At 34.2% G+C, this 10,943-nt stretch overlaps 1 protein-coding gene across 1 annotated transcript; it reads left to right on the forward strand.

Annotated features, from left to right (window-relative positions):
- Positions 1,278 to 7,491, forward strand: LOC109231928 (bidirectional sugar transporter SWEET2a-like). Its single transcript, XM_019397522.1, has 5 exons — positions 1,278 to 1,413; positions 2,686 to 2,722; positions 2,860 to 2,946; positions 3,244 to 3,379; positions 7,141 to 7,491. Exons 1-5 carry the CDS (start codon positions 1,344 to 1,346, stop codon positions 7,249 to 7,251), a joined length of 441 nt encoding a protein of 146 aa, XP_019253067.1. The 5' UTR covers positions 1,278 to 1,343; the 3' UTR covers positions 7,252 to 7,491.

The following is a 10,943-nucleotide window of genomic DNA, read 5'->3' on the forward strand; positions in this document are numbered from 1 at the left end:
ATGTCTCGAAATAATTTAATTTTAATTTTTATTTATTTTTATACTTAATGACATGTTTTATAGACATAAAAATTCGCATGGTATGTTTAAGATCACAAGTTTAAAAAAAAAAAATTCTTAAAATCTTGTGTCCAAACAAACTCCCCTGCATAAATTAAGATCAAGAATATAATAGATTTAGCCTTTTAAGTTTTTAGGGGTAAGGATAAATTTGATCTCAACCATTATGAGTTTGACGTGATCTCCACGCCTAATTTCTTTCATCCAAATTTCTTAACTCTGAAAAGAATAATATATAATTAAAAGGATATAATCATATGAGACCACTAAGATTATATAAAGATTTGGATGTCAAGCACATGGGGATAGACATTAATGTTTTTAACAAAAAAAGCTTAACTCGAGTAATATTTTTTACCTTAAATATCAAGCTCACGATTTGATTTTTAAATTAGTCAACCAAAGAAAATTAATCCTATTTACAATATAATTTTCCGGCGGAAGAAATTCAATTAACTATCTTACCAACACTTAACTTCGCCCCTTAAACCACATCCAGTGTCCGCTCTGAGATGTCCTAAAATTATTTTCCCTCGGTTTTAATTTATGTGAAGGAATTTAATTTATCAGCCCTTACCATTTTTCTTTTTCCTTTGTTATAACATGTTTGGCCAATTTAATGGGAAATCAAAAGTGCTACTAATTTCTTTTTAAAAAAGGCTTATTTTATAGAATTAAAGTGTTTGGTCAAATTTTCCGGAAAAAAAGTAGCAGAAGCTATTTTCTCATAATCTAAAAAGATAATTCCTTTTTTTTTTCATAAGCACTTTTAAAACTTTGGCCAAATTCAAATTGTTACACTCCAAAAGTAACTTTTTCGCAAAGTACTTGACAAAAAGCAATTTAGTTTGTTTTTTGAAAGCTTGGATAAACAAGCTATTTAGTTTTTTTTTTTTTTAAAAAAAGACACATATTTATATTTGGAAATTTTTAAATTGTAAATGTTTCGTTCTAACTTTAATTATTTATTCTTGTAAACAAAGAAATGTCATATAAAAAGAATGTAAATAATATGATGGGTCCCACTAATGGTTGACAACTGTTGATTTACATAATTTGGTTGTACTTCCATATAAACTATTTCCACTCTGAGCTGTCCACATATATATATATATATATATATATATATATATATATATATATATATATATATATATATATATATATATATATATATATANATATATTCAAGCTTCCACGCTTATCCAACAGAGAAGGAAAAATAGTATATATAAGTTTGGTTATGTGATATGTGAATTTTGAACTGATTGAGAAAAACGGAAATGTCAATATCTGCAGCAAATGGTTTGTTCTCAACTTATTCAATTTGCAGTAATGCAGCTGGGATTGCAGGTACCAGCCTTTTCTTTTATTCTATCTGGCTTTCTTTAGTGATCGGAATTATTGGCCCGATTAATTCAGATTCGCGTTGCATAAGTTCATTTATGGGAAAGCATAATTGTATCAGGAATTTCTTCATTCCGAAGGCTCAAACCCTTGGGAGGCGGAGCCAGGATTTGAAGTTTATGAGTTCGGGAATTTAGTCTTCTTAAGTCACTGGGTTCTAATTTAATAATTTATACATATTCAATGGATTTCTTAAGACAAACACATGGTTTATACAAAAGCTACTGGGTTCGGCAAGGCTAGCTCCGCCTCTGTTGGGAGGTCACGGGTAGCTGACCTTTTAAAGGGGAGCCTTGGCGTAACTGGTAAAGTTATTGTCATGTGACCAGGAGGTCACGGGTTCAAGCCGTGGAAACAGCCTCTGGCAGAAATGTAGAGTAAGGCTGCGTACAATAGACCTTGTCATCCGACGGTTCCCAAGGCCCGAGTATAGCGGAAGCTTTGTGACCCGGCATGTGAAACAAACAAATGAAGGCTCGAACCCGAGACCTCTGGGTATATTGTATTGCAGAACTAGTTATATTCCAAGAAACTTTGCTGGGAAACAATATTTGGCTGTACATTAAATTAAAGTCTCAAGAATCTTAACTTGCTGCTTCTTGTGTTGGCTTTTTTTCCATTGGAATATACATATTTTTCTTCTTGCATCTTGTATTCGAAATCACTAGCTAGATTAATTTGAATTCACATTGTGGAAGGTCCACTTAAGGTGAAGTCGTGACGAAGTCCAGAAATTCAATAAGCGTGTTCAAATTTTGAACACCTTTTGTCACTAGGCTATGCAAGGGTGTTCAAAGCCTATTTTTTGTCAGTCATAATATTTTACCCTTAAACATAATTTTTCTTGTTCAGTTGACCACCCTTGGCGACACATAATTTCGCCCCCGAGGGGAAGTACTATAAGGTTTTCTCTGTTCACAGGACTCGAACCCGTGATCTTTGATCGTCACGGGTACTGGAGAATAATCTCATTCATTCCACCACTCTCTTAATTGCAACATATACATATGAGAAGTTCTCTGTTTGTAAACTAATAGAGAATTTTGTTTATTTGCACATAGTTAGTCTGTATAACTTAAATTCGTTATTAATAAGAGGAAAAGATAAGAAGAATTGATGTATAAGCTTATTTTGTTTTTGCTTTTAGATATCAATACTTCTTCAATTTTGCCTTCCAATCTTGCTAGTGACCAAATGTTTGGCTTTGGCATATTGCAGGGAACCTTTTTGCATTTGTTTTATTTGTGTCACCAATGTAAGTATCTAAATCTTTAAAAAAGAACTGTACATTAATATGTCGATAACATATATATACGTGTGACACAGTGTGAGTGTGTGTGTGCGTGCGCGCTCGCGCATTTAAACTGATGTTTTCCGCTCCCTTTCTTTCAGACCAACATTCAGAAGGATCATCGGAAGCAAGTCAACAGAACAGTTTTCTGGGCTGCCTTATATTTATGCGCTCTTGAATTGCTTAAGGCCCGTTTGGCCATGAGTTTTGCCAAAATAAATTTGGAATTTATTTTCAAAACTCATGTTTGGCCATAAATTTTGCCCATATTTTGGCCAAATCCCAAATTTCAAATCCCAAAATCAGCTATTGAGCTGATTTTGGGCCAAAATCCCAAAACTTGGGAATTATATATATGTTTTTCCAAAATAAAGTTGGAAAATATGTTTTGAAAACGTATGTCCAAACACATTTTCATCTTCAAACCAAACTTCACCCAAATAAGATTTTTCAAAACAAATTTGGGATCTATGGCCAAACGCTAGCTTAATATGTCTCTGGTATGGAACGCCAATAGTATCTCCTGGTATTATACTGGTTTTCACTGTCAATTCAGTTGGAGCAGTATTCCAGTTGGTTTATATAACCATCTTCTTCATATTTGCAGAGCGGGAAAAAAAGGTCAGATTTTTTACCTCCCAATGAATTGTATGACTTTCTCATCTAAAAATTTAAGCCGTTAGAGAACACACTTTTATTTACTTAAGTATGTCTTTAATATGCCCCTTTACGTGCAAGCATAACTACATTCTTTTAGATGAACTTCGTTTGCTCTCATACCTTCTCGAATTGTGTGACTATCTCCATCTAAAAATTTATGTTGTTTAAAAAACACACTTTGGTTCTATGTTGCTAAGACTCTTAAAATGTCGTCGGATGAGCGTTGGATCCTCCAAAAGTAGTATATTTTTGAAGGATTTGACACGGGTACTACAACATTTTTGGAGAGTACGAGCAACATAGCTTATGTTTACTTAATAATTTAACTCCCTTTATTGTTGTCAACTTGCTAACACAAGACGATGCTTATAGCATTACATGTTCATTATTGTAAGTTGATCAACCAGAGCAATGGCCTAATTAAGACATATTTTATTGATGTTAGTTGATGAGACTAATATAAGATATTCTTTTGCAGAATTTGGTGATCAGAACAAGGAGTGTTGAGTATAAAGAATTTCTGTTTCCCTTTTAATAATTGTGTTTAAGTCCTAAAAGATGACTGTATAAAGAAATTTACACGATCCGCTCATTTAAAAGTCTACCTTCTCTGCACGTGCGATGCACGTGTATTTTATATCATATTTTTACAAAATATATACTAAAATTAATTAATACTTACATAATTGAAAAATATTGGATTTTATCAAAGATTACATATTAAATATGCCAAAAGCTAGTGTAACCTTAAGACCTTTTTATGAATACAGTAAAAAAGCACACTCTCATACCAACTCTAACTTGATTTTTCTAGCCATAACGTTACCAATTAAGTATTGGTATATCTTTTTTATGAGTTTGATTGCTTCAATAGACGACGTAAAAAGCAACACTCCTTGATCGACTTTTTTCCCTATATCTTTCATCCATAACATAACCAATTGTGCTTTAGCATAATTATCTTCTCAAAGTTAATTGTTTTTTTTTTACGGGAATATTCAAGTCTCTGCATTTTTATGTGAATGTACATGTCATGCACAAAATTAAGCTTCATAATATAAACCTACGAATAATTATTACATTTATTCATCAATAAGTATTAAGAGCTCAAATCTACAAAATGAATCATTTTTTATCCACCGAATGAAAATTAGATAATCAAGTATGATAAAATTAAAGAAAAAAGAGCTCTCCTCCTCTCCCTATTTAACTAAATAGGACTTAGATAAAGGCAATATAACTTTGACAAAAAAAATATTTATAAGATGTGAAAATAAATTTAAAGGAGAATTAGATAGAGGAAAGCTTAGGACGAATTGACACATGTTGCTTTGTCCTACTTTCCTAAAATGATTCTGTTATAGTAAAAATATATTACTACTATTCCTAAGAAGTGTATGGTGCATATGTAACTTGAAAAGTGAAACAAACTAATTAAAAGCAGTAGAGTGGGGACTAACAGAACTGTTGGTAAATAGATATGCAATTTCATCTTTCTCAAATATATATAGAATTTTGTCTGCAAGAGCAAGAAACAAATAATAGCAGAGTTATAAGTCATATGGCAACATCTTTCGTCGTAGATCCATATTCTCAAGCTATTTATGTTACAAAAGATTTTACTATGAATCTTTTCTGGACTTCATTAGAGTAATCTTATAGTCTTATTTCACATGAAAATATATGTAGAAATATAACTACGGAAGAAATAGTCAAATGTCAACGATCCATCACCCATGTACTCACACTAAAACATAAATATTCTACCTAATAGTAATTTTTCCAATATTTTTTGTCCATCCAGTCTTACTTGGCTTTATTTTTGAACCGCATATATATTAGTTTGAAATAATTTTGGTAAATATATGTAATATGCTAATATTATATGGAGAATCTGCACATAAATTCAAATTCATAATAGGATTATCAATACTAATTTGGAGGAATTATGCCTCTTACTATGTCCGATTTTATATTTTTTCAACAATAAGTACCCGGACTTTGAGGAAAACCCACCTTCTTCTTCTCTACTTTTTATTCAGTTTGCAATAACATATGTATTTAACTATAGACAACACATTTCACAACCAAGTTTGAGAAATCATTCAACATAACCCTATCTTTTCATATACAAGTTCAAGAGAGAGAGAGAGAATTACCAAAATGTCTTGCAAAGTGAAAATAAAAAGTTAGAAAATATAAAAAGAATTACTACTACTTATACTTAATTAGGTGAAAACCCAACCATGAAAAAGAAGAGGAGAAAATAAAAAACGACAAATCAATTGAATTTGCATTTTAAAAGCATGAACTTTACGATAAAAGATATAAAAATTCCGAGAGTACAACTCAAACAAACGCTAAATTAAAAAAAATCACTTTACGATCATCTCCAAGTTTTAAATATATCGTTATCACTTTACAAGTAAAAAAATTTCTACCAAAATGAGACATTCAATATAAAATATCTCAAATGAAGTCATATCACATAACCAAGCATTGTATAGATCATAACTAATATTATTAAGCTAATAAACATGACTACCAACTATATCTCTTATATGCTGGAATAACAAAAAAAAGCAAATAACGGACCAAAATTAAGCGCGCGGCAGCAGTGGCTCTCCGAGAATTATTCCATAACGCTCTCTTTTGCGAAACCTTTTTCCAAAAGCATATCCCTCGAAATATTTATCGCACTTGCATCTTACAGTGAAGGCATGGTAAAAATGGCAAACAAAGTCAACTAAATTCTTAAACTTGCATCCGAAATCACGCATAAAAATGATTCGTTTGACAAATTTTGCCCAAACGACAATCAGATATAACTCCAATTTAACTTAGAAAAGAAAATAACAGATAATAAAAATAATGATGATGATTATGTGGAATGTGGACGTATATGCGTATAGAAGAACTTGGTGTTTTCGCGGTTCGCTCATAGTTGATTAAGCCATTAATTTATACAAGAGATGTGATTCGAGGGTAATGCGGATGAGATTAATTGGGTAATTAGGAGTTGTTTGTAGGTGTTAGGTTTTGTTTTAAGAGTTTTTAGCAACAACAAAAAAGATTTTCTTTTAAGAGTTGTGACTATTCATGTGAAGAATTTAAAGTGTTAAAACTTAGAAACAAGTTTCTTCTGAATAGGCGCCTGATGGAAAGTTGCGTTTCCTTGTAGGCTTTAGTTTTTTTTATTTTTTATTTTTTATTTTAAAAAACTATTTATAGGTTAATTAAAGGATACTTTGGTAATTTAACTTTTGTCTTAAGGGCTTCCCACTTTTAATATAGTATAGATAATTGCAAGTAAATAGTATTTTTAACCGCGTTGACTAGCAGCCTAGAATAAATGGTAAATGACCTGTTATAACGAGTTAAGTTATACCGACAATGTAAAAATTTCATTACATTGCAGTGTATATAACTTAAACATTGGAGAGCATGCTATTTCTCTTGAAGGGGGCCTTGGAGCAACGGTCTAGTTGTCTCCGTGTAGCCTATAGGTCACAGATTAGAGTAGTGAAATCAGTCACTGATGCTTGCATCAGTGTAAGCTGCCTACATCACACCCTCTTAGGATGCGGCCGTTCCCCGTACTCTGTGTGAATGCGGGATGCTTTGTGCACCGGCCTACCCTGTACCCTCCTTGAGTTCTTGCTTTACCATTGATTGTTGTCATTTTATGTGTTTAGAATAACATTTTGATGTGTATGAATCAGGTCCCAAATGGAATAGGAGGAGTTCTTGGGGTCATACAACTGGTCTTGTACTGGAGATATAGCATATCCAATGAGGAGCCAACAAGACCTCTCCTGGAGTCCTATGCATGATAAAATACACCGGAAAGTGGTAAGTACTTACTCGCATTCGGTGTTTATGCCAAACTTATACAGAAGACACACGTCTTACATTCATAGGTTTGGTATAAACACCACGCTTGGCTATTTTTTTCCCGTCGAGAAGCCATCCAAAAATTGCTTCTTTTCTATTCTCATTCTTTTGTGTAACAATCAGATATAAGTTGATGTCCCATTTGCGATTTGTATACCAAAGTCGTGTGATTTGTTATGTGTTCAACTTATTCATTGAGTGCAGCTATTGTTTGAAGAAAAAATTCCAAAGTACTGAGCAAATATAAAGAAATTCTTAGCATATTTCTTAGTTATTTGTTCATTTTTTGTGGTTTTCTCTGAAAATTGTCATATGCTTCGGGTTGGGGTGGGGGGTGGGGGACGGTGTGGGCTCGTGCCCTCCCAATAAACTGACCGTACTCCAAACTGACAAATCTGAACAAGTATACTCGAGGGAGGAGGCTCCTGCCCTCCCACGGAACTGACCGTACTATGAACGGACAAATTTGAACGAGAATACTTGACACTTTGAGAGAATCATGTCGAAAGAACTTGGCAAGACACATTCTTCAATACCGGATCTCGCAAAAAGAACCGTGTCTTTTAATCTAATTTCTCTCTCATTCATGAAGAAAGCAAAGTGTTGTACTCATTACAACAGAAGCAGTCTCGTGCACAAGGCATCCCGCTTTGCAGAACATGGCAATTGTGAAGGCATTAATTCAAAACCAAACAAATCTCTTTGATTAAAAGTACAAACACTAATACAAGAGGTACTCAAACTGGCAGCTTATCAAATGATATATGATTGTACAAACAAAGCTAGTGCCATAAACTTACCAGTACAGATTCTGTTTCTTGCATTCCCCCATTTGTAGCAAGAAAACTCTACTATATAACGACTCTTGGCACCTCTATCGAGCCTCTTTGCGTCGTCCTGCAAAAGAAGATGATGCTTTATGAGTCTTGCAAAATTTTGAGAAACTGATTGTCAAGGAATACCATACATAAGATGGCATACATGAAATATGAAACCAATCCAGTCGCTGTAATCTAGAAACTCCTTCCACTGCTTCCCAATGCTAACCTGCAACGATAAGTTTCAGGAGATGGAACAAGCATGAAGTAAGAGGTGAAGAGCACGCGTTATTCCATGTCAGCAATTCGTGTTCAATTGGCGCATATCTGACGACATAAAGTGTTCATAGATATGATCCCAAGTTAAGGTGCCTAAATGAAAAACTCATGCTAAGTTTTGGGGGCCATCTATGTATTTTGCCAAGAATATTACACAGAATCCAACAACCACAGTAGACAGAGAAGAACAAATACTTCAGTATAAGTGCCTGCTACTTCACAAGCAAAAACCAACAAGTAAAAACATGCACCAAACATATACGCGGAATCTCCAGGTGTTAGATACACTTCTATCGAATTTAACCAATTAATACTAGGCTTTTGTCTGAGGCAGGGTTCGAGTACGTGATGTGCGACTACCCCACACATCACTCGTTGGGCTCTTACCACTCAACCATATCCTTGGGAGCTATTCGAATTTAAATTGTTGCTGAACACATACACCTTCGTGATGCTTTTTCCCCTTAGCATCTTCAAATGTTGATACATATTTATTAAAAGATTTTAATTCTAAATGTTCCCTCTCTCACACACAAATTTAGTGTTGTCTTATGACATTATTGTTAAATGGCGTCACAAGATGGGAATAGATGATCTATAAATGAAATAATATCAGCACTACATTCACTTCATGAAAATAATGAACCTGGTCGTTGACGCCAACAACAACAACAACAAACCCAGTATAATCCCACAAGTGGGGTATGAGGAGGGTAGTGAAACATAGTTATTGCATGTCTATCGAAAACAGTCTCTCTACCTTAACAAGGTAGGGGTTGTTAGGACCAAAAAAAGTCAGGTGTCATGCGGAAGCTAGCAACGCAAACCTTGAACGACGATAAGTCATACATCAAAAGAGAAATCTACCAAAAGAGACACAAACATTTAACGTAGTTCGGTCAACTGACCTACGTACACAACGGAGATGAGTAATCCACTATAATAAAAGAGAGTACAAAATATCGAGAGAACAACCTCACGAAGAGGCAAACACAAGTGACACACTAACACTTGTCCCGTAAAATTCTCCCCCTAAACAAGACTCTCAAGCCCCCTATGGCTACATTGTGGATGCTACTGAATGAGAAGGAAGGATCCTCAATTTATAGATCCAAACCTTTTCCTACAAGAAAAAGGACTAGCCAAATATTAGAGATTTATAATTTCTTTTTACAAAAAGGAAAACTCAATTAAGGTAATTATATTGCCTTTTTCCTTCAAGAGATAGGAAAACCAAATATGGTAAGAAAATTATGGCAAACACCTAACAGGGGTAAGGTCTATGTATACACTACCCTCCTCAGACCTCACTTGTCGGATTTCACTGGATCTGCTGTTGTTGTAGTAGTTGTATTATCCTACTTAGGAGAGAAACTAAGACCAAAGCGTTATCCACTACCTTATTAGCTCAAGATGGTATTTGCAATATATCCTTAGTTGCTACTATGGGCATTTGACAAACAGGAAAAAGGTTCTTAAATTTGAAGCAAAAGGACAAATCCGACGATATAACAAAATTGAAGTCATTCCTACACATGATGGTGCAAGTAAGATTTTAACAAGGCTAACTTCTTCTGTACTCTCAATTTCCATTCATTTACACTTTCCCTCCTTTAGACAAGATATTTTTGGCAAATGACAGTGGCGTTTGAGCCAGCTTGTTTAAACCTCGACTATTTCACTAATGCCTGCACAAGTAACCTGCCGCCAAGGCATAGGCAAATAGAAAGAGATTACCTAGTATTTTATTGTTTTTTGCATCTGCAGGGATTTAAACCTGAACCTCATAACTCTCCTCCCATTTCATTGACTACATAAGATTAATTTATCTATCTCCCTCTTCCCATACCAAAGAGCATATATCTATTCCTTGAAGGTCAAATGTACTTAGTTCGATGCACAAACCAAAATTAAAATTGGTAAATAACTGAGCGGCCTAAATTCCAATGATTTATAACCAAAGAACACAACTAACTAGAAAAATATGAAAACTAAGTTAACTGTAGTTCCAAACAAGTTGGGGTTGGCTATATAAATCCTCACTATCCACGTCCATCGGTCTGCACCAAGCACTGACTTTTAGGGGGAGACAACTAAAGAGATAGCGAGACTAAGCGCAATTTCAGGAAGAATTGGACCTCCATTTAGGGCGAGACAAAATGGGAGGGCAAGGGCAGTCTAGTGTCTGAGCAGATTGGTCAGACGACGACTAATTCACTTATTATTTTAGTATTAGACGCCTATCCCAGAGTGGAATGGAATAGAAAGAACGCGAAGCGCTAGAAACTCATCTTATGCCAATATTATACAAACTAAAAAATAATGATAATAATAATAATAGAAATGAAATAAAAAGCACTAGAAGTTCTTAATATTTTCGACTGACATATAAATCTCTGAAAGGCTAAACAACAACGAGAAATATGAAAAACATACCCCCAAAAATTTTCAACAGTCGAAAAAGAGTAAACATCGCGAAGGGAGCTGCCCCAAATAGCTTGTCTAGATTTAGCCAAAGGATTATCAAACCAAAA

This window comes from Nicotiana attenuata, chromosome 9, assembly GCF_001879085.1.
Source record: "Nicotiana attenuata strain UT chromosome 9, NIATTr2, whole genome shotgun sequence".
In the NCBI taxonomy this organism is placed as follows: Eukaryota; Viridiplantae; Streptophyta; class Magnoliopsida; order Solanales; family Solanaceae; genus Nicotiana; species Nicotiana attenuata.

Coding starts and splice junctions, on each gene's coding strand:
- LOC109231928 (XM_019397522.1), top strand. CDS start 1,344: ATGTCAATATCTGCAGCAAATGGTTTGTTCTCAACTTATTCAATTTGC. Junction 2,723..2,859: donor GTTTTATTTGTGTCACCAAT/GTAAGTATCTAA, acceptor CCTTTCTTTCAG/ACCAACATTCAGAAGGATCA. Junction 2,947..3,243: donor GCGCTCTTGAATTGCTTAAG/GCCCGTTTGGCC, acceptor GCCAAACGCTAG/CTTAATATGTCTCTGGTATG.